This window comes from Oncorhynchus kisutch, unplaced genomic scaffold (assembly GCF_002021735.2).
Source record: "Oncorhynchus kisutch isolate 150728-3 unplaced genomic scaffold, Okis_V2 Okis07a-Okis12b_hom, whole genome shotgun sequence".
Lineage (NCBI taxonomy): Eukaryota > Metazoa > Chordata > Actinopteri > Salmoniformes > Salmonidae > Oncorhynchus > Oncorhynchus kisutch.
Window position 1 is genome coordinate 1607709 of NW_022261984.1, and position 22983 is coordinate 1630691.

The following is a 22983-nucleotide window of genomic DNA, read 5'->3' on the forward strand; positions in this document are numbered from 1 at the left end:
TGCTTCTTCTGGACAAACTGGACTACAATCTAGACCTGGATGAAGAACATCTTGATCCTCACCAGTGATGTGCAGTCTCCTATATGATCAGTCAGTCTGCAGAGAGAAAGGTTGACTTGGACCTGAACAGCTGCACTGTGTCAGACCAAGGACTAAGGCTGATACTGGGCTCTCTGAAGAATGTCCGATATCTCAGGTAATATTTGTGTTATGTATTTGTGTAATTTAGTTATCTAATGCACCAATTTATTTCCAATTAACTAGTCAATAAAAAAAAATTATCCTAAACTTGATGCATTTATATGTTGTATTCTCCTCCACTCAGATACTGAGTTATAAACACCTCTGTTTCATGCTACTTTGAAACTTTTTGACAAATGTAATTATAATAAACTCTATTTTAAAACCCTTTTCTGATCATAGATCTGACCCCTCAATGCTGTGTCAACTCTGGACAACTTTGCTGCGCAGTGAGGCAGACATTGACTTCACTAGCTTACTTGGGCTCAGTGGAAATGAGTTGCACCTTCCATTCCAGGGTGAAAGACGAGTGTTTGAGAGAGCAGAAGAAGTGATGAAGCAGAGCCTAGAGAGGGTTAACCTCTGTATACACTGGGATGGGAGAACTCTTCTCAGTGAGGCTCTCAGCAAGACCATGTTAAAGTGTTTAACACATATCAACAAACTCCAGTGAGTGTTTACACTGCCAGTACATATTTATTCAATGTCTTTGTGACTATTAATTCATTTAAGTCGATTAAAAACATAGGTTGTCAATGTAAATAGGAACAATATCAAGAGGTTAATATCTAGACAAAGAAGTCACTGCAACAATACAACAAGATAGACACATGGCAACAGCATTTAGCCTGTAAAAGAGGCAGTCACTTTCTACCTGTATTTACAGTATCTAAACAAAGACTTTCTTATGCTTTATGGTTCACAGTTTTACCCCACTACAAGATCAGAGAGAATCCCCTGAAAAACTAGAGAAAGAAGAGAAATCAGTCCTACTAGATTTGTGTCTACAAGCAGGATTATGTCACAGAGAAACGTTCCAGGGTGCTGTGAACACACTGCTGTCACTGTTCTCTGTGAATCAAACTGAAAGATATGACATCCTGCTGGATCTGTACTCACATGTGAAGTACAATAGGAAACAAGCAGGCAGGAGTATCCTTCCAGCATTACAGCCACTTTACCAGCCAGCTCCTGCAGTCTGGTTCATAGACCTCTCAGAGAGAAAGGCTTCCCTCCTCCTAGAAGTGCTGAAACTCCAACCAGAGAAGAAATCCATAGAGCTGAAAGGCTGGTCAGATGAAGAGATTGAATTGAGGAGTTTCCTTCAGTGTCTGCCCTACATCTCACAGCTGAGGTGAGTTGAATCAGTACAGTTCATGGATTGTAGTTGTCTGTCCCTTTATTTCCCTTCAGAGAGGTTTGTTTGTAGCTTTCTGCATTAGCCTAATATGCTAAGTATACACATACTGTTTTGAAAAGATGCAATCTTACTTTGTAGTCTACGGAACAATTGAAGTGCATGATGAGTGCAGAGAGATAGTTGTACTTTATCTACAATAATGGAACCATTCAAAATTCATATCCTCCATCCAACACTTTCTTCATCTCTTTAATGTTAAACTGTTTGTTCAGGTTTGCTCAACCACAGGATCAGATAGGATCCCCTGAAGAGTGGAGAAAGAGAGAGAAGACATTCCTACTGAATCTGTGTCTTCAAACAGCCCTCCATGAGAGAGAAACCATACAAACAACTGTAGAGAAAGTGTTGTCACTGTCTGAAGTTTATCACGATCGGAAATGGGATCTCCTGCTGGATCTGTACTCTCATGTGAAGGACTATGAGACTCAAACAGGCAGGAGTGTCCTTCCAGCATTACAGCCAGTTTACCAGTCAGCTCCTGCAGTCTGGTCCATAGACCTCAGAAAGAGAAAGTCTTCCCTCCTCCTTGAAGTGCTGAAACTCCAACCAGAGAAGAAATCAGTACAGCTGTGGGACTGTTCAGATGAAGAGAGTGAAGTGAGGAGTTTCCTTCAGTGTCTGCCCTACATCTCACAGCTGAGGTGAGTCTGAACATGTGTGGTGGTTAGTGATTATGTGATGCTAGTGATTATTGTCTTTTAGAAACCTGGTAAATATAAAAGTTCAAATGTTTGTGAATCTGGTAACATTTATACTCAGATTTCCTGAATGAACATGTTGCATTGCAAAATGTCACACATAGATATTTTGAATTTCTCTAAAATAATACATTTTTTCATAAAACAGAAGCACATTATGTAAATGTATAACTACTTCATATATATTTGAGTGATGACTGGTTTCATGTGTCCATCCATGTCTGAATCAGCTGTTACTGTCCTTGTTGCAGTTTCTATCTATCGTGGTCTGATCCCTCAAAGCTGATCAAGTTCCTGGTGGGTCTCCTGTCTCAAGCAGCAGAGTGGGAGGAGCAGTCAGGAGAGAAGACACTGAAGCTGGTATCATCAGTGTGTACTTACAGCACTTTCCCTTTCTGTGACTGGGATGATGAGGATAAGTGGTTTCAATGTGATTTCCTGCTGGATCTGTGCTCACATGTGAAGGACTATGAGACTCAAACAGGCAGGAGTGTCCTTCCAGCATTACAGACAGTTTACCAGTCAGCTCCTGCAGTCTGGTCCATAGACCTCAGAAAGAGAAAGGTCTCCCTCCTCCTAGAAGTGCTGAAACTCCAACCAGAGAAGAAACCAGTAGAGCTGAAAGGCTGGTCAGATGAAGAGAGTGAAGTGAGGAGTTTCCTTCAGTGTCTGCCCTACATCTCACAGCTGAGGTGAGTCTGAACATAATGTATGTGGTTAGTGATTATGTGATGCTAATAGTGATGTGTCTTTATGAAATCTTGTAACATGAAACCTCAATGTTTACTCAGAATACCTGATCTATAAAACTCGTATTACGTTATGTCATGGCATATTATTTAACTTTCTCTGTAACATCACATGGTATTACGTTTCCATATGACAGTTCAATATTAATTTATTTTAAATGTCGTTTGATTTTATGTGTCCCTCATGTTCTGCTGTTTCAGCTGTGATTCTGACAGGTTCTTCCAGCGTGTGTGTGAATCCATCCCTGTGAGGTCCAGAGAGGATGCCCAGCAGTTGGCCTCTCTCCTCCAGGCCTTGAGCTCCACCCTGTCACTGGGAGGACAGTTACCCAGGAAAACCTGCAGGTCTGTGGTGAGAGTGCTTGGCCTCTGTGCCTCCAGAGTGGACCTCACTCTCACCCCCAGCAAGATCTCTCTGAAAGGAGCCTCGCATCTCTTCACACATGTGTCACAGCTACACAAGGTCAGGTATGTTTTGTAAGCTCGATTTTACAGGTCTATTTAGTTTGATTTCTTATTGTGCATTTTATCTGAGAAGGTTTCTCTGTTTAAAAGTGGCTTGAGTTTATTTCATTTTATTCCAGGCTGAATGTGGGCATGGCAGTGAGACTGGCCAGACTGGCTAGGAGGACAGGGAGAGGGGGTTCTCCACTGACGGTCCCAGAGCTCTCCCTGGTCCTAAAGAGCAGCCAGCCACCAGAGAGAGTGTTATCCAGGGCTCTGAGTAGTGTGGCGTCCCTGCTGAGACTCTGGACAGTGCAGTGTCTGGACCTGACTGACTTCTGCATCCAGGGTCACTCTGTCATCACACTACTTTGTCACCAAGGCCCTCTCACTCTCAGGTCAGTTTGAAGCTGTTGTTTTTTAAAAAGTGGTAGAAGTAGTAACTTATGTATGTGTTCTGATTTATATGTGTGTTATTTACTGCCTTTATGTTCCAACCTCCTAGACTGCACTCAGACACTCTGCAGCAGCTGGCTGTAGTTGTGTATGAAGCTCAGGACAAGGATTTGACTCGGTGGTTCCTGGAGAAGATTGGCGGAGACCTGACCTCCTGTAGGCTGGACTGGGAGGTGCTTCTCTCTCTGCTGCAGCATTCAACCCACAACATCACAGTGGACCTCAGGAAGAACAGGCTTCTAGAGAAGAACATCTCAGATCTTCTCCCCTTTCTGGGAAGGGTTATATTCAAGAGGTGAGTGAACTTCATTTTATATTTAAAGACTTTTTAGAAAGAAGAGAACAAATATTTTACAGCAACATTATTTTGAGTTATACTCTGTATTATCATTAGGGTTATATTCAAGAGGTGTTTGATCTTTATTTAATATCGATAGACTTTAACTCTTAATGTTCTACCCAGATAGTTGTTGCTATGTGAGTTAACCTTTTTATAACCTTAACACAACCATGACAATCCATTCTATATATTTCTGCAGGCTCAGTTCCAGCTTTGTGAAGTCCACCATCAGACAGATCTATGACAGTAGAGCCAGTGACTGTGTGTCCAGTTTGTTGAGGTCTTCAGACCATTGGATCAACCTGAACAGTAGAGAGCTGGACAGAGTGGACTGTACTGCGCTGTGTTTCACCCTGCAGCACAGCCACCAAGTCAAAGTCAACCTGCTGTGGACCTCCATACCACCGGGGGAGATAGAGAGCATCCTGCCTCTTCTGGACAGAGTCTCCCAACTCAGGTTTCGTTGGCACTCTTTGACCATTCTAGAATGGATAGAACTGTGACGCTTTACACTGTCAGACTGATTTTAACCACTTACCCTAACCTTAGTTTAATGCACTTACCTTACCCTCAGGGGTGGAATTGAAGGGGAACGCGTGGGAGTTGACGTGAATCACAGAGTTGTAGTGTGTTTTATCAGTGTTTTATTGTGTGCTGGTGTGAAATGAATCCTGTCTCGCGCTCTTTCTCTCTCCTGCTGTAGTGTTGACAGGATGCTGTTGCTGAGTTTCCTCCACTCCTGCGCTGCCTCTCAGATCCTGCAGGGGGCACTATCACCACCTTCAGCAATAACAACAGCAGCAGCAGAGCTGCTCAGGGCTCTGCAGCACAGGTTGGACTTCTCCTGCTCCTCCTTTGTGGACCTGTCAGCACACGACCAGGGGGAAGCGCTGTGTCTGACCACTGACCACTGTAGGGCCATAAACTCTGTTCTGAAGCAGAGCCAGCACTGCACACAGCTGGTTCAGAACCAGTCCCGAAACCAGCCCCAGATGCAGCTCATCCTTACAGACTGTGAGGTGGAGCATGGAGCACTGAGAGAGCTGCTTCCCATCCTGCATATTGTCAAGCTGAGGTTAGATACACGAGGACAAACTAGTTTATAAAAGTAGGAGTTAGAGCTGTCTCATAATGTTATCTGTGGTTATTGTCCCCTCAGCCCCAGCAAAGCTCTGCTACTTCAGCTGCTGGACCATGTGTGTGAGGGGATTGAAGAGGGGGTTCTGAGTCACGCAGTGTCCCTGTGCAGAGCCCTGGATGGGGAGCTGGACCTCAGTGAGACCAGGCTGAACCAAAAGGCTTGTGGATCTCTGGCTCTAGTTCTGGAACACTCAGAGGGGCTTTCAGAACTGGACCTCAGCCACTGCCAACTCACAGACCGCCATCTACAGCCCCTGCTCACACACCTGCACAGAGTTGAAGTCCTTGAGTGAGTGGGTTTCACTCTGTGTGTGTGTCCATGTGACTACATGACAAATGTCTGATCCTTCATTCTCTTCCTGTTTCTGTATTGTAGCCTGAGTCACAATGACATCACTGATGCTCTGACCGACAGAATTCTCCAACTGGTCTCCACCAACACTTCAATCCGCACCGTACGGTGTGTGATGTCAGTTTGTGTGTGCACTTGAGATCATATGGTCTCTTTTTCTGGGTGCAACTATTTAATGATGGTTGTCTGTAGTGTAATGTTCTAAAACTAATAATGACGATGATAGTGTTCTTCTCTACAGGCTCTTCAGCAACACAATCAAGGACAGAAGTCCGTTCCTGACAGACAAGAGGTTTGAGATCTGGTGAAGCAGCATCAGGTCCAAGTCCAGACAGAGGAAGCGAAGATGGATGTTGAAGAGGTAGAGGAAGCGAAGATGGATGTTGAAGATGGGTGTACTATCATGAAGCCTCATCTCATCATCCTTAACCTGGACACTAAACGTAACCTATTTTTAACCAATTCTTAAATATTGAATTGCATGAAAGCCACATCCCCTTAGTTTTTAGCTGACCTCATCATGGTGTCAGAAGAACTGCAAGTGGTGTCATCAGGGATTTGGGGACTAAGGTATTGTAAAAATAGTTGAGACTCCAGAACTCTGGAATGTTCTGAGTGTATTGGATAGGAATGTGTAGTTTATTTACCTCTTACATGGTTCTGAAAAACACAGGAACATGTGTAGTATAACGTTTTTTGAGCTTTACTTAACTAGATGATTTTTGTGATCTGACAATTTGTGAAATTCCTTCAGAAGGAATGGATTGTATATGTGCTTTTATAGTCTAGTATTTATCATGTTGATGTGAATGTGTTCTACAGTTGCAGTGGGAGACGTAATACATGAGTGCTTTGTTGCAGGTCAACCTCATGGTATTGTTACTCAGGCTAGCCCTGTTGAGAACCAAGCTTCCCTATTCAGGAAGCAAGAGATGTGTTGACTTCTCTTGAACGTTTGCTATGTTGTGCATCGTTTTGTACTGAATGACACGTTTCCCCAAAATGTTCTTGAACAGACTTCGAGGTACGTTTGGTGGGTGTAGCGAGGTGTGGCTTGAAGCAATGAATGACATATTTTTATTTGTAAAGGGCAGTGGCCATGCTGACAGCATTCTCCAACCCACAACCCCTCCCCATTTTTCAACTGGTTGTTCAGTACAGCACCGTTTACGTTCAATTGAACCGTTTCAGAACGTAGAAACATACTGAACGCAGCCCTGGTGAAGTTCAGGGCAGAAAGTAGCTACAAGTGGGTGGAAACCATTGATGCCTCACAACACGTCAAACCAATCAATTGCCTTGCTTTGGCGGAGCACTAAAGGTAGCCACTAGTGCCATAGGAGGAACAGTGTGTGAGGATGCCCAGGAAATCGCTGATGTATAACATAGGCTGTATGTACACACACCATAATGAAATGTATTTAGTAGAGCAGTTGTAATGCCTTCATCGACTTGTGAAGAACATTACACGCAGCTTCCCTTTTAAGGGCATGTGGGGGAGGTTTCTTGAAATATAACATCCAATCAAAATGTAGCCGCTGGAACCCAGCAGACCATTCTGTTTTGGCTCATACAAAATTCTCAAATTCTCCAGCATGACAACAATGTGATTTTGGAGGTATGGCTACATGAGACTAGTACAATGAGACTAGTTGGTCGAAGTCTTTAGCTTATTCCTTTAGTCCCGCCCCATTTTACCTTCACAGATTTATGCTGGGATCTTTTCCACGTCTGAAGTAGCTGGTGGCTCTTGCCCTTGAAGCATGGTGTTACAGATTCAAGCCTGGACTGGTCAATGTGGTTTTGGTAGCACTAACCTGATGGTGATAGAAGCATTGGATTCCTTCTCCGGTTAATCCTGTGGTTCGGAACAAAAGTGTCTACTTTTTCCTCCATAACCACTGCTGGTTACTGTTCCATATCCGCAGGGGGGAATCCCAGAGTGAACCACTCCCCACTTATTGCTTTCTTCCGGCCAACAAGGCACAGCCATCTTACGTGTCACAGCTACTCCCAGCAGCCTTTACCCCCAGCATCCTTTACCCCCAGCATCCTTTACCCCCAGCAGCCTTTAACCCCAGCAGCCAATACTTGCTCAGCAACAGAGTGCTCAGTTTTAAGGCAACCATGATAGAGAGCCAGCACTGGTTTCAAACCTACAACGCCAGAGCCACAGACTTCTTAACATTCGTTACACTTCGGATTCTGCAATTGATGTTTATCACCTAAAGCAGAAGTGTTGAGTTTTGAACCGATAACCTCTTGGATGAAAGGCAAAATACTCAATCTATTCTAGCTCTTAAATTAAAGGGCAGTAGCCTACATTTAATCTATGATTTTCAATTACAGCATTATTTCATCTGCAGTTATTCTACTGATATTTATTCTGTTACCAATAATATTTACATGTTAATATTATCTTCTGTTTACAATTATTATGTCTCATATTTCAACTAAATGCAACCTATTAGCTTCCAAAATGTAAGTAGGTATATCTAGCTGTCAGATGACACGTTCTGAATTTCTGATGGAATGGCTTGGCCTGCACCTTGTAAAAACCCATAGTGAATGTCTGATGGAATGGCTTGGCCTGCACCTTGTAAAAACCCATAGTGAATTTCTGATGGAATGGCTTGGCCTGCACCTTGTAAAAACCCATAGTGAATGTCTGATGGAATGGCTTGGCCTGCACCTTGTAAAAACCCATAGTGAATGTCTGATGGAATGGCTTGGCCTGCACCTTGTAAAAACCCATAGTGAATGTCTGATGGAATGGCTTGGCCTGCACCTTGTAAAAACCCATAGTGAATGTTTTAAAAATATGCACACATTTTGCAATCCAAAATGTGTGCAATTCGAATCTCATCAAAGATTACTTTAACTAATTAGCAATTTTTCAACTACTTAACATGTTAGCTAACCCTTCCCCTAACACCTAACCTTAACTCTTTCAACTAGCTCCTAATCCTAACCTTAACTCTAGCTTAGCTAGCGTTAGCCACAACAAATTGTAATTTGTAATATATCATACGAGATGGATGATGGACTTTATACAAAACATGAGACATCTGTTGCATTGTGTTGTGTGATACAACTGCACATTTTAGATTTGTCCTTTTATTGTCCATAGCACAAGGTGCACCTGTGTAATGATCATGCTGTTAAATCATCTTCTTGATATGCCACACCTGTCAGATGGATGTATTATGTCAGCAAAGGAGAAATGCTCACTAACAGGGATGTAAACACATTTTTGCACAACATTTGAAAGCAATAAGCTTTTTGTGCGTATGGAACATTTCCGTAATCATTTATTTCAGCTCATGAAACATGGGACTAACACTTTACATGTTGCGTTTACATTTGTGTTCAATGTAATACATACCATATGAAACGTAACATACACTATATGGAGTGTCTCGGATTTACATTTACTATACTACATCTACCACTGAGTTCAGGTTGAGCTCACCGGCAGGGAATTCATAACAGCCACCCCTACGTATGAGTATCATATTTACAAAAATTAAGAATTCCCTGCTGGAATGTCAATATGAAGTCCATTTGGCAAAGGCAGGTCCACCCCATCAGCAGCAAGCAGTAGCCAGGGGACAGTGTTGAAAGTGTCCATATAACAAGTACTCCGTGGCATGGCTAGTCCACGGCTGCACTGTGGAGGCAGCAGGTTTCCAGTCAGGTGCTGGTGGTGTCTCCCCAACAGAGGAGGGCCACAACCCAGCATTTGGAGAGCAGGCCCGAGGTGTGCTGTCCCACTAGTGCAGGAACTGGAGGACCCCGGATGAGGATAGATGGCATCGCTGAGGCTGCCGAGTGGACTGGAGGGCCGACGAATGCTGGGTCAGCCGGGGTTCTGGCTGCTGCTGGTCTAGTGAAGGGGCCTGTGGCCCTTGGCTAGGCGGGTGTGCTGACTGAGGCTCCAGCTGCAGTGTCGTCCGTTATTTCTCTACAACGCCCACAAGCTTCACAGGACTAGTCAGACGGTCATTCAGTGACTTTGCGGTAAAAATGACTGGAGGTGAATAGAGCCATTCCACATTTCCACATTTTATTACACATGAAAAAATATCCTGATCTTTCTTATTTCTCTCAGATACAGGAAACATGTTTCAAAACATACTTCCTTGTTATGACTTTTTTTACCATCTGTTTTGCCGTGTGTGAATGTGTTATTCAATGTGTTTCTATGGGATAATAGCACCCCCTACAGGAATCCTTAAATTCTATATGAAATGGCTAAATGGTCTTTGGTATGAACATCTTAAAGGCCCAGCGCAGTCAAAAACGTGATTCTTCTGTGTTTTCCTGTGTTTTATAGACTGAGTATACAAAACATTAAGAGGACCTTCCTAATATTGAGTTGCACCCCGCTTTTTGCCCTCAGCCATCCAGACTCAATTCGTCAGGGCATAGACTCTACAAGTTGTTGAAAGCGTTCCACAGGGATGCTGGCCCGTGTTGACTCCAAAGCTTCCCACAGTTGTCAAATTGGCTGGATGCCCATTTGGTGGTGGACCATTCTTAATACACACGGGAAATTGCTGATTGTGAAAAACCCAGCAGCGTTGCAGTTCTTAACACAAACCGGTGCGCCTGGCACCTACTACCATACCCCGTTCAAAGGCACTTACATATTTTGTCTTGCCCATTCACGCTCTAAATGGCAGACATACATAATCCATATCTCAGTTGTCTCAAGGTTTAAACATCTGTTTATGTCATGGAAACAGCTGGTGTTCATAATGTTTTGTACATTCAGTGATAATGTAAGAGCTGTTTGAGAAGACTGTTTTGATGGGATGGAGTTTTGGCCTTCCATGGTGACGTCACCATGCGTTAATGAGTGAATAGACCATATTCACTAATTAAGGCTATATTTCACAATAGGCCTACTCAGGCCACCTTTTGCAATATGCAATTATTCATGTAACAATCATAACAAATACTTCAGAAATATAATCAATAATATTCACAATGTCATTGCCCACACTTTGATTGTCTTTGGATTGTAGACACACAAGTCTTCCTCTTGGTTGATCTGCACCATCCCAACACCTGCTGGTAGCCAGGCAGAGTCAGAACAAGTGGTAATTGTCTATGATCAGAACTCTTCCAAAATCCACCCTTAGTTTCAGAACCCCCCTGTCGGATTCAGGAACACCTAATGGGGTATTTAATGGCTTTTCGGACACCAGCACCAAGCATACCATCTCTGGATGGTGTGAAGCCATATCTCTGTAGTGTCACCGCAGACTGTTTTGTTGTTTCAAGATACATGGCGTAGACACGGCAACCTTCAGGGGTGACTTTACTCTTAACATGATTGTTTTTAGATCAGTAAAACAGACAGTATTTGCTGAAATGAGAGATTGCATTTGTAGGTATGTTACATAATTTCATATTGTAGGCAAATTATTTTGCTGTTTGACTGAGGAAGGGGGAGTAAAATATTTTGTAGAATTCATCACCAAATGGATTCACTGCTCTACTGTGAAGTTGTCACGTACCACCCCATACCATTGCAGGTAATGACAAGAAAAATGGTTTGCAATGTATTTCAACAGTATTTCATACTTACAAGTTATTTCCAGTTATCTCCATGACCTTTCACTATCTTTGGGTCGTAGACACAGTCCTCCTCTTCCATGCCAACCTCAGGTGGAACCCAGCCAGTGTCATAGCCATGCACAGTGTGCCAGGTCTTCTGCTTGGGGTGGTTCTTCTTCTCTATGATAATAACCTTCCCCACATCCACTCTGACTTGAAGTACTCTTTTCTCCCAGTAGGGGGCACCAGGAGGGTTTTCAATGGCTTTTAGAATGCCCCAACTAACATAGGCACCAGTTCCAAGAACACTTCAGTCTGCACTTGGTGTAATAAACTCTGCTGTGGTGCCGTGGAACATCACATATTCTGTCTGGTCTTCAGGAAGTGTGTTGCTGTCTAGGAAGTTGATGTAGTATGGAGAGTTAGCCATAAACTAGAAACCACACTGCAACTGAATACACCTCTGCTGAGATGAACTGTATTACAAGTCAATACAATGCACAATTACACATTGTAATATTAAATAGTCCTTTAACTGAAACTGTTACACCAAATAGTGATATTTATACAATAACAATATGCTGAATCACTATTGTTACAGTAATATTGTTTGATATATATCAGTGAAATGGTCAATAACAAGACTGTTCAATTGTCTAGAATTACAGGATATTTTACCTGCTATTACTTGACAAATGCAGGATTATTATACTGTATTCTTAGGAAACCCACAGTAGTGCTTCATACAGAGTGCTTTACTGATTTCATTTCCTGGTGACAACTCTTGTCTCTATAGAGATGGATAAGGCACACAGAGCAGGGATCTCCAACTGGTGGCCCAGTTAAATGGTTGGACATAAATTACTGTAAAAACACCAGCAAATCAGCTCCAAGTGATTTTCATTCTGTTCTAAGGTATTCCCACATATAATAGAGGTGTGTAATGATGTTTTAGTCTAACATATTGTTTGTGCTTCTTGCGGTCAATTTGCAGTCTACAAATGATTTGTAATTATGTTCCGGCCCCCCGACCGTCCGTTCAAGAAAATAAATGGGACCTGCGGCTGAATCTAGTTGATGATCGCTGACCTAGAGCATAGTAGTCCCTCGGAATGTAGAACCATGACACCTCTATGTAAGGGGAAAGCAACAACACCCACTCAGATAGTACAGGTAGTCTAATGAATACCGAACTATAAACATATATGGTATCCCAATCTGAGCATTTCAAAATGGCTGACACCTTCCGCAAACAGTGAGAACTCAGCTGCTACCTGTCTATGGAAGACACACAACATTGACTAAATTAGTTCATATATTTCTGCAGCACAGATACTTCAATAGATTAACTGATTGGAATTAGGAGGAGGGAAAACACAACAAACAATGTGAAACTTGTTTATTTGAGATTTATTATAGGAACAAGGATCATTGTTACACATGCATTATTTACATCACGTAAATATGAATATTTGATATGATGAGGTTAAATGATTGATTGCATATAGATTGACATGTGAAATCATCTTGTGGGCCTGCAAAATATAGCTTCTTCTTCCTATGAACTGCATCATGTGGGACCGTCTGATTCTAACCATCCTCTTCTGGTGACCATGAGGGGATGCTGGATGCTCCCACTGAATGCAGAACGCCATCAGTTCTACAGGGACGGGTTTAACCTGCAGGAAACAGAATAGAATACAAGCTGTCTCAATTAAAACCTGCATGTGTGTATAGTGGGGCTCACATTAAGTGCCCTTCAAGCCTTCTACTGTAGGGGTACTTCCATTGTGATAAGGTACTGACTGTGGCTCAATATCACTCACATTTTCATGGTGGACACTTTCAGCATTGTCAGCACTGTGATTCTCTTTGGGTCGAAAACACAGTCCTCCTCTTGGTCGCTATTCACCATGCCAACACCAGGTGGAACCCAGGCAGTGTCATACCCATGCTTAGTGTGCCAGTTGTATTGCATGTCGTGACCCTGCGCATCAATGATCTTAACCATGCCAACATCCACCTTCACTTTCAGAACCATCCTGTCTGAGTCATCGGCCCCAATGGGGTATTTAATGACTTTTCGGATGTCTCGACTGAGGTAGACACCGGCACCAAGCATGCCATCTTTGGAAGGTTTGAATCCATTTCTCTGTATATCCACAGCAATCTGTTTTGATGTTCCATGATACATCACGTAGACGTGGCTGTCCTCAGGGGAGACTCCACTCTGAAGATGACGGTATCTAGATCTGTAAGACAGGCAGACAGTTTTTGCTTCAATATGATATTATATTAGCTTCTATTCTTCACATAGTTTATTTAAAATAATGATTTGTTAAAGGAGACTTGATTTTTAGGTCATTGGGGAAATGTAGTTTTTTTTATTTATTTCCTGGTCGTCTGACCTCCCAAACTAGGCTCTAAAAACAAATCCGTTAGAAAGATCTAGAATGTATCTATTGCATCATCACAGGTAAAACCAATCAGAGGGTTTGTACTACAACAGTCTCTTTCATACTTACATGGTCTTTTTGTTTACTTTCATGACCTCCATGACTTTGATTCTCTTTGGGTCATAGACACAGTTCTCCTGTCGGTTGCTTTCTACCATATCGACTCCTGGTGGAACCCAGGCGGTGTCATATCCATGCTCGGTATGCCAGGTCTTCTGCATGGGGTGATCCTGCTGGTCTATGATCTTAACCTTCCCTACATCCACTCTGACTTTTAGTACTCTTCTCTTAGAGTTGGAAACACCAAGAGGGTATTCACAGGCTTTTTGAATGTCCCGTGTAACATAAACACCAGCACCAAGCATGCTGATATCTGCTCTTGATAGTATGAAGCCATTCTTCTTAATCAGCTCTGCAGCCTCTACTGAGGTGCCATGGAACATCACATATGTTCTTTGATCCTCAGGATGTTCACCAGTGTAGAGAAAGTTGTCTAAGTATGGAGAGTTTGGTTTCATTTTCCTCAGGCAAGCCCTAGTCAACATGATGATTCTAGCTATGAGAACCTGTAGCAAAATATGCTTTTATGAATATACAAACTTCTGCAATCCTGTAGTAACGATTTAGATCTCCTACAGGGCCATCAGAAAGTAGTCATACACCTTGACTTATTCCACATGTTGTTGTTACAGCCTGAATTCAAAACTGATTCAATGTTTTTTTCTCTCACCCATCTACACACACAATACGCCATAATGACAAAGTGAAAACATGTTTTTAGACATTTTAGCAAACTTATTTAAAATATTTAAAATATCTCATTTACACAAGTATTCGCACCCCCTTTGCCTTGACATTCCAAATGGATTTTTTATTTACTTAATTGATTTTGAATTCAGTCTGTAACACAACAAAATGTGGAATAAATCAAGAGGTATGACTACTTTCTGAAGGCCCTGTGGAAGTAACCTGAAGTGTAATAAAAGGGGACTCCGCCTGCACATTGGGATACTTGCCAATTAAATATGAATTAAAAAGGGCAACATGTCGACCACAAATAGACTTCATCCAGGCTACTAATTCAGAAATGTCACGTGCTTTTGCCAACTACTGTGTTGCCTTAGTATATTTCTTTGGCTGACATGAATAATGAATAACGTCAATAGTTGACAATGTACTTGGTATGTTACAAGCACTTGAAACTTGTTTGTAATTTTATAAATACATTATAATTCAGATCATCTCTATTGTATCATTCACTTTTATAGAAAATACTATATATTGGATTATATCCTCTGGCTTGTGATTTACATTTTTCAATGCGATGTTAACATTTGTGAAGTAGCTAATAAGCAACTTTCTAAAAAGTCAAATTATAATTTGGTCATCCTTACCTGCTACTGTGGAATCAGATTCAACCAACCAGTCAGACTAATTCAGGATTATATGACAGAGTTTAGTTCTCGTTTCCCCTCGGTTTCCTCTCCCTCGCTCTCTCCCCCCTCCCCCCCTCTCTCAAATTCTAATCTGAGAGAGAGAGCAAAGTCCATCCATATTTATGACCAGGATATCTCTTTGCTAGTGAGAAGCAACCACGCCAACTCAGATGAGGAAGAAGCCCAATCTAATGGGTACATAAACATGTCTGGTACATCTTATTATTGCAAGACGTCTGGAGCATTTTGAAATTGCAATACTGACACCTTTGACCAGTAAAATGATGTCTGTAGTGTTTATACATCAGACTAAGATCAGTTGTTGAGTCAATCTGAACAGTGAGTACACAGCTGTCATTTGCGACTAAATTGAAGATGCTATTAGTCTATAGAAGACACCTATTGACTAATAATATACATTTTGTCCAGTAGGTACATTATTTTAAGGTGCATTATATATTTAAGTGCAGTATTGTACAGGTAACTGCCATAATAAAGGAAACACCAACATAAAGTGTCTTAATGGGGTGTTGGGCCGCCACGATCCAGAACAGCTTCAATGCATCTTGGCATAGATTCTACAAGTGTCTGGAACTCTACTGGAGGGATGTGACACCATTCTTCCATGACAAATTCCATAATTTGGTGTTTTGTTGACGGTGGTGGAAAACGCTGTCTCAGGCGTTGCTCCAGAATCTCCCATAAGTGTTCGATTGGGTTGAGATCTGTTGGCTGAGACGTCCAGGGCAAATGGTTTACATCGTTTTCATGCTCATCAAACCATTACGTCACCACTAGTGCCCTGTGGATGGGGGCATTATCATCCTATGGGGGCATCGCCATGGTAGTCAAAATAATGGCCTGCCCAGCATTTTTATACTATACATGACCCTAAGCATGATGGAATGTTAAGTGATTCATTAACTCAGGGACCACACCTGTGTGGAAGCACCTGGTTTCAATATACTTTGTAGCCCTCATTTATTCAACTGTTTCTATTATTTTGGCAGTTGCCTGTATTTTGCACTTCAACAGGATTATTCAGAGTGACAAGTTCTCTACGGTTCCCTTCTTGATTCATTTTGGGTCGTAAACACAGTCTTCCTCTTGGTTGCTCGGCACCATGCCAACACCAGGTGAAACCCAGGCAGTGTTATACTCAATGTGCCAGGTCTTCCTCTTGGTTGCTCGGCACCATGCCAACACCAGGTGAAACCCAGGCAGTGTCATACTCAATGTGCCAGGTCTTCCTCTTGGTTGCTCGGCACCATGCCAACACCAGGTGAAACCCAGGCAGTGTCATACTCAATGTGCCAGGTCTTCCTCTTGGTTGCTCGGCACCATGCCAACACCAGGTGAAACCCAGGCAGTGTCATACTCAATGTGCCAGGTCTTCCTCTTGGTTGCTCGGCACCATGCCAACACCAGGTGAAACCCAGGCAGTGTCATACTCAATGTGCCAGGTCTTCCTCTTGGTTGCTCGGCACCATGCCAACACCAGGTGAAACCCAGGCAGTGTCATACTCAATGTGCCAGGTCTTCCTCTTGGTTGCTCGGCACCATGCCAACACCAGGTGAAACCCAGGCAGTGTCATACTCAATGTGCCAGGTCTTCCCCTTGGGGTGGTACTGCATCCACTCTGACTCTAATGGGCGACGTCAAAATGCTTCAACTTCATTATCTCCAGCACTGCCCCAACATCAACAAGATATGAGAAAATGGCGTGTTTCTATGTTTTGTGGTAAAAAAGATCATTGGTGTGCGTTCGTGTGATTTTAACAAATAATGAGTAGACGTTGCCTAATAATTCTCTACTAATTGGTTGATGATGTCATTGGAAACATCTTTTTTTTTTTACTACAAAACATAGAAATGTGCAATTTTCACACAATGTATGTTGATGTTGGGGTGGTGCTGGAGATGATGAAAATGAAGTTGAAAACACTTTGAAATGTCCCTTAAGCTACTCTTGCCTTAGTGTCTGGAACACCAAGAGGGTTTTCTTCTGGATTTTAGGTGTCAGAAGTGGATGGTTCAACTGTCCAGCATGATGCAGCAACAGTCCACAGTATGAAGGAGCAAAATAGGCTCACAAAAGGCTGAGGATTTGATATGGGAATTGATGTGCAATAAATCATATAACCTTATCATATATTTTTGAAATATAATCAATCATATTTACTTGATAATGAACGTGTATCAATGATCATACGTTGTTTAAAGAAGGGTTTTCTTCCTATAACAAATCTCAAATAAACTGTAGAAGTTCCCTATACTGTTTGAGTGTTTTGCCTCCACAAAATCCAATCAGGTTTTATTAATGTACAGTCTGTGGTGTAGAAATATATTGATAATATTGGTCAATGTTGTGCCTTCCATAGACGTATCAACGGTGTCTTCCTGTTAGTCGCAGACAGCAGTTGTGTGATCACTGTTTAGATCGACAACACATTACTGATTCTGATCGTAGTCGGATATACAAGGGTGGCTAATTTTGAAGAATCTCAAATATAACATATATTTTGATTTGTTTAACACTTCTTTGGTTACTACATGATTCCATGTGTTATTTAATAGTTTTGATGTCCTCGCTACTTTTTTACAATGTAGAAAATAGTCCAAATAAAGAAAAACCCTTGAATGAGTAGGTGTGCCAAACTTTTGACTGGTACTGTATAAAGACCAAAAACGTCAATGTATTTGTCAAAGGCGTCCGCATTGCAATTGTAAAACGCTCCAGAGGTCTTAATACGGCATGACGTTTCACATATGTTTATGATCATGTACCCATTAGACTAGATTCTAACGTGAGTGGGTGTGGTTTTTACTTACAAAGAAACAGAAAACCTAACGTTTTCCTCAAGAACCAGGAAATGAAACGTGAGTGGGAGGAAACCCTCACATACGGTATAGTCCTGCATTCGTCTGTTACTATAGCGGGTGAGAATAATGTTATTTGAAACACTAGAAGTTAGCTGTCTTATTATTGAACACTTGATATAAGTCAAATACTGTTTTGTTTACCAGTATTTACTTTCGAATGTTATAATGCTATTCTAATACTATTGTAACATTTATTCTGGATACGTTGAATAGTTATTTAAACATTACAATTTGCTTTAATGGTTCCAGCCTAAATCATTTGCAAAATGGCTAGGCCTTAAAAATAGTTTTTGGGATTACAGCTCATTTGTCAGAGGTGTATTCAGCTGCAGTTGGATTATTATGGCTTTGAAGGGGTACACCAAGCAGAAAAACAAAACAAATTCACCATACTACTTAGAAAACATTCTTGAGACCAATGAGCATCCAGAGGATCACAAAGAATATGTGATGTTCCACGGCACCACAAAAGAGGCTACAGAGTTGATAAAGAAGAATGGTTTCACACCATCAAGAGAAGAACTTGGGCCTGGTGTGTATGTCAGTCGAGACATCGGAAAAGCTATTAAATACCCCCTTGGTGTTTCCAACAATAAGAGAAGAGTACTAAAAGTCAAAGTGGATGTAGGGAAGGTTAAAATCATAGATCAACAGAACCACCCCATGCAGGAGACCTGGCATACCGAGCATGGATATGACACGGCCTGGGTTCCCCCAGGGGTCAGTATGGTGCTGAGCAACCAACAGGGGAACTGTGTCTACGACCCAAAGAGAATCAAAGTCATGCAGGTCATGAAAGTAAAAGAAAACAACATGTAAGTATAAAATAAACTGTTGTAAAGCACTGCTAACATTCTCTTGGTTTTACCTGTCATGAACAATTGAACTTCACAGCAGTCAATTGTGTTTTGAGCTTTCCAATGGCATTGTTATAGTATATTTGTGGAGGGCTTACAAATTAGTTTGAGATATTTTGCCTCAAATTTAAAATACTGCAACTGTAGAAGGTTGTACTTTTATCACATTTCTGCAAAAACTGTCTCTCTATCTTACAGATCTCGACACCGTCATCTTCAGAGTGGAGTCACCCCTGAGGACAGCCACGTCTACGTGATGTATCATGGAACATCAAAACAGATTGCTGTGAAAATACAGAGAAATGGATTCGAACCTTCCGAAGATGGGATGCTTGGTGCCGGTGTTTACCTCAGTCGAGACATCCGAAAAGCCATTAAATACCCCATTGGGGCCGATGACTCAGACAGGATGGTTCTGAAAGTGAAGGTGGATGTTGGCAAGGTTAAGATCATTGATGTGCAGGGTCACGACAGGCAATACGACTGGCACACATATGGGTATGACACTGCCTGGGTTCCACCTGGTGTTGGCATGGTGCCGAGCAACCAACAGGAGAACTGTGTCTACGACCCAAAGAGAATCAAAGTCATGGCATTGCTGAAAGTGTCCATCTTGAAAAAGTATGTAATATTGAACTTCTCTCACAAATCACTAGATGGAAGTTTTCATTTTCCTAGAAGGCTTGCACTTGAAATATGTACTCCGCTACTTGCAGGTTCTAACATATTGTATGTGTTTCTCTATCCTCAGGTTAAACCCATCACTGGAGGTTGAGTCTTGAAGGTGTATTCAAGGAGCATTACACTTCATGTTCATCAGGATAAGATGTAACATGCTGCTATAGCTACACATTCAATATTGCATAGGAAGAAGCTATATTTTGCCAAAGGCTTGCTGATTATTGGCAATACACCTACTGTATATGCAATTAATATAACCTTATCACATTTTTAAAAACGATTCAATGATATTCACTTGACATAAACAAGGCGTGTATCATTGATCATAATTGTTCTGAATAATTGTCTTCCTATAATAAATCTCAAATAAACCTCTAAAAGTCACCCACTGTTTGAGTGTGTTCATTTAATCTGAAGCATCTTTACTGCGGAAACATTGGCAATATTTAGTCAATGTTGTGTGTCTGCCATAGGTTTATAAGGTGTCTTCCAGTTTCACGCTGGTGGCAGCTGAATGCTCACTACTGTTTGCAAAAGATGTCAGCAGCTTTCAATGTCAGGTTGGTGACATACCACTTAAACATTTTAATACAGTAGGTTTATGGTTATGTATTTATTAGACTACCTCTATCTGTGTGGGATGGTTGCTTTTCACTTACATAGAGGTATCATGGTTCTACATTCTGATGGACTGCTATGCTCTCTAGAGACACAGTGACATAGTTATTTGTGGCAAGTGTGCCCTCTATTCATCTCTATGTCTAGTGACGAGTGGAAACCTGGAAATGAAACCTAAGCACGGTAGTGAGTCGTCACTAGTTACCTCAGCCGCAAAGTCTTCAACCTCGCCTATTTCTTATTAAAGTGTGGTTTTAAACCTAACCCTAACTTTAACCCTAGCTGTAACCTCACTGATAACCCTGATGACTAACCCTAACCTTAAATGAAGACCAAAAGGCACATGTTTCTTTTCCTGCATCTGTGGCTGTGGTAACTAGTGGAAAGCACAGTAGCGAGATAAGTAAGAAGCACTGTTTTCCTAAGCATACACAGTATAATAAACAACAGTCTTTATTAAACAGTCTTGTTATTGGACACTTATCTTAGATATATTAAACAATCCCTGTTTACAAAGTACATTTATATGTAGGCATGATAATGTTACAACACTTGTAATATTACTGTAACAATAGTGATTCAGCATATTGTTATTGTATAAATATCACTATTTGGTGTAACAGTTTCAGTTAAAGGACTATTTAATATTACAATGTGTAATTGTGCATTGTATTGACTTATAATACAGTTCATCTCAGCAGAGGTTTATTCAGTTGCAGTGTGGTTTCTAGTTTATGGCTAACTCTCCATACTACATCAACTTCCTAGAGAGCAACACACTTCCTGAAGACCAGACAGAATATGTGATTTTCCACGGCACCACAGCAGAGTTTATTACACCAAGTGCAGACTAAAGTGTTCTTGGAACTGGTGCCTATGTTAGTTGGGACATTCTAAAAGCCATTGAAAACCCTCCTGGTGTCCCCTACTGGGAGAAAAGAGTACTTCAAGTCAGAGTGGATGTGGGGAAGGTTATTATCATAGAGAAGAAGAACCACCCCAAGCAGAAGACCTGGCACACTGTGCATGGCTATGACACTGGCTGGGTTCCACCTGAGGTTGGCATGGAAGAGGAGGACTGTGTCTACGACCCAAAGATAGTGAAAGGTCATGGGGATAACTGGAAATAACTTGTAAGTATGAAATACTGTTGAAATACATTGCAAACCATTTTTCTTGTCATTACCTGCGATGGTATGGAGTGGTACGTGACAACTTCACAGTAGAGCAGTGAATCCATTTGGTGATGAATTCTACAAAATCAGACAAACACACTCCTTTAAAAAATATGTTAATCATTTTGCCTACAATTTTGAATAATGTATCCTACCTACGAATGCAATATCTTATATTTCAGCAATTGTCCTACAGATGTAAAAACAGCCATCTTAAGAGCAAAGTCGCCCCAGAGCATAGACACATCTATGCCATGTACCATGGAACAGTAAAACAACACGTCCAGGTGTCAAGCCTCAGTCGTGGTCCTAGAGCCTCAGGCCCTCTGGAAGAGGAGACAGAGAAACGATGAGGGCTTTCATTTGACTTGAGGGGGAGAAAGAACCAGTGGAGGCAGCAGGTAGAAGGGGGCCAGGTGGGATTGGCCCAGGCACATCTAGGAATCAGGCCACCAACAGGCAGGTAGAAGGAGGCCAGGTGAGATTGGCCCAGGCACGTCTAGGAATCAGGCCACCAACAGGCAGGTAGAAGGAGGCCAGGAGAAATTTGGCCCTGGCACGTCTAGGAATCAGGCCACCAACAGGCAGGTAGAAGGAGACCAGGTGAGATTGACCCAGGCACGTCTAGGAATCAGGACACCAACAGGCAGGTAGACGGAGGCCAGGTGGCATTGGCCCAGGCACGTCTAGGAATCAGGACACCAACAGGCAGGTAGAAGGAGGCCAGGTGAGATTGACCCAGGCACGTCTAGGAATCAGGACACCAACAGGCAGGTAGAAGGAGGCCAGGTGGGATTGGCCCAGGCACGTCTAGGAATCAGGACACCAACAGGCAGGTAGAAGGAGGCCAGGTGGGATTGGCCCAGGCACGTCTAGGAATCAGGCCACCAACAGGCAGGTAGAAGGAGGCCAGGTGGGATTGGGCCAGGCACGTCTAGGAATCAGGCCAGGGTGTCCTCAGTTACGGTCCAAGAGTCTCCGTAAGGGGAGAAAGAGAAAAGATGAGTGTTAGTGAGAGCATGGCTAAAACCATAGTACACATCACAGTAGAGAATAATCAATGATGTTGCTGTGGACACTGGATAATCTGACACAAACACACACACACACTTGTTTGACCTCGCTGTGATACTATTGGCCTACTTATGTTACCTTTCTGAGTCAATTCAGGTAGCATTCAATGTCCTGCGTTTTTGTTAACCATGACAGCCAGCATTGTAAATAAGATAATCAGCCTCTGTGTCTGTTGATCCTTTCCCCTCATGTATTTTTCATGTCAGCCAGGCCCATCTTTTCAAAGAAATACTATTTAATTACATTTATAGTTGAGTAAAATAAGCAGTTGTTGTTCTGGTCACAAAATAATCCAGAAAATAGCGGCACTCAGGCAGAAAACCGACTTTGTCTTGAATCCATCAATAGCCTCGGCCTATGTGTTTGGAGACACATATTGTACAGTATATTATAATAAAAATAATTTTAAAAAATTGAGGATGAAAAAAACTTTCATTTTAAAATTAAAAACTAAAATCTCATACAAAGTAAACTCAAAAGTTAATGGACATAAATTTTAAAATAAGATCATTGAGAACGAACACCAAAATAAAAGCTAAACAGTAATATTCCTAAAATGATGCATTCAGAAGAATATTTGTTATGGCATGGGGCCCAATGACAACAGCTACATATTG

The 22983-nt window shown here is 41.9% G+C and overlaps 3 protein-coding genes across 6 annotated transcripts; 2 read left to right on the forward strand and 1 right to left on the reverse strand.

The window, feature by feature from the left end:
- Positions 1-67: 67 nt before the first annotated feature.
- Positions 68-8038, forward strand: LOC116360146 (uncharacterized). Of its 2 annotated transcripts, XM_031814883.1 has the most exons (13): positions 68-196; positions 424-690; positions 947-1375; positions 1654-2082; positions 2391-2831; positions 3090-3356; positions 3473-3730; positions 3838-4083; positions 4328-4585; positions 4832-5203; positions 5288-5557; positions 5645-5728; positions 5862-8038. In XM_031814883.1, the coding sequence occupies exons 1-13, from the start codon at positions 84-86 to the stop codon at positions 5926-5928; spliced, it is 3501 nt and encodes a 1166-aa protein (XP_031670743.1). In that variant the 5' UTR covers positions 68-83; the 3' UTR covers positions 5929-8038. The 2 variants fall into 2 exon arrangements, with proteins under 2 accessions (XP_031670743.1, XP_031670744.1); XM_031814884.1 differs by lacking the exons at positions 1654-2082; positions 2391-2831.
- A 4531-nt stretch (positions 8039-12569) lies between these two features.
- Positions 12570-15161, reverse strand: LOC109877053 (uncharacterized). Its single transcript, XM_020469376.2, has 4 exons — positions 15036-15161; positions 13711-14207; positions 13012-13437; positions 12570-12864 (listed from the first exon to the last, which is right to left on the reverse strand). The coding sequence occupies exons 2-4, from the start codon at positions 14184-14186 to the stop codon at positions 12846-12848; spliced, it is 921 nt and encodes a 306-aa protein (XP_020324965.2). The 5' UTR covers positions 14187-14207; positions 15036-15161; the 3' UTR covers positions 12570-12845.
- Positions 15162-17894: 2733 nt separating this feature from the next.
- On the forward strand, positions 17895-19883 carry LOC116360147 (uncharacterized). 3 transcript variants are annotated; one of them, XM_031814890.1, is made up of 4 exons: positions 17895-18018; positions 18211-18776; positions 19017-19439; positions 19570-19883. In XM_031814890.1, the coding sequence occupies exons 2-4, from the start codon at positions 18304-18306 to the stop codon at positions 19598-19600; spliced, it is 927 nt and encodes a 308-aa protein (XP_031670750.1). In that variant the 5' UTR covers positions 17895-18018; positions 18211-18303; the 3' UTR covers positions 19601-19883. The 3 variants fall into 3 exon arrangements, with proteins under 3 accessions (XP_031670750.1, XP_031670751.1, XP_031670749.1); XM_031814891.1 differs by having other exon boundaries at positions 17927-18018; positions 18264-18776; XM_031814889.1 differs by having other exon boundaries at positions 17942-18776.
- The last annotated feature ends 3100 nt before the right edge of the window (positions 19884-22983 follow it).

Bases quoted from the DNA above. Each gene is read 5' to 3' on its own strand.
- LOC116360146 (XM_031814883.1), top strand. From the start codon at position 84: ATGATCAGTCAGTCTGCAGAGAGAAAGGTTGACTTGGACCTGAACAGC. The intron at 691-946 runs GTGAGTGTTTAC...TATGGTTCACAG, and splicing joins ACACATATCAACAAACTCCA to TTTTACCCCACTACAAGATC. The intron at 5,729-5,861 runs GTGTGTGATGTC...TCTTCTCTACAG, and splicing joins ACTTCAATCCGCACCGTACG to GCTCTTCAGCAACACAATCA.
- LOC109877053 (XM_020469376.2), bottom strand. From the start codon at position 14,186: ATGTTGACTAGGGCTTGCCTGAGGAAAATGAAACCAAACTCTCCATAC. The intron at 13,438-13,710 runs GTAAGTATGAAA...CCTGTCTTACAG, and splicing joins AAAGTAAACAAAAAGACCAT to ATCTAGATACCGTCATCTTC.
- LOC116360147 (XM_031814890.1), top strand. From the start codon at position 18,304: ATGGCTTTGAAGGGGTACACCAAGCAGAAAAACAAAACAAATTCACCA. The intron at 18,777-19,016 runs GTAAGTATAAAA...TCTATCTTACAG, and splicing joins AAAGTAAAAGAAAACAACAT to ATCTCGACACCGTCATCTTC. The intron at 19,440-19,569 runs GTATGTAATATT...CTCTATCCTCAG, and splicing joins AAAGTGTCCATCTTGAAAAA to GTTAAACCCATCACTGGAGG.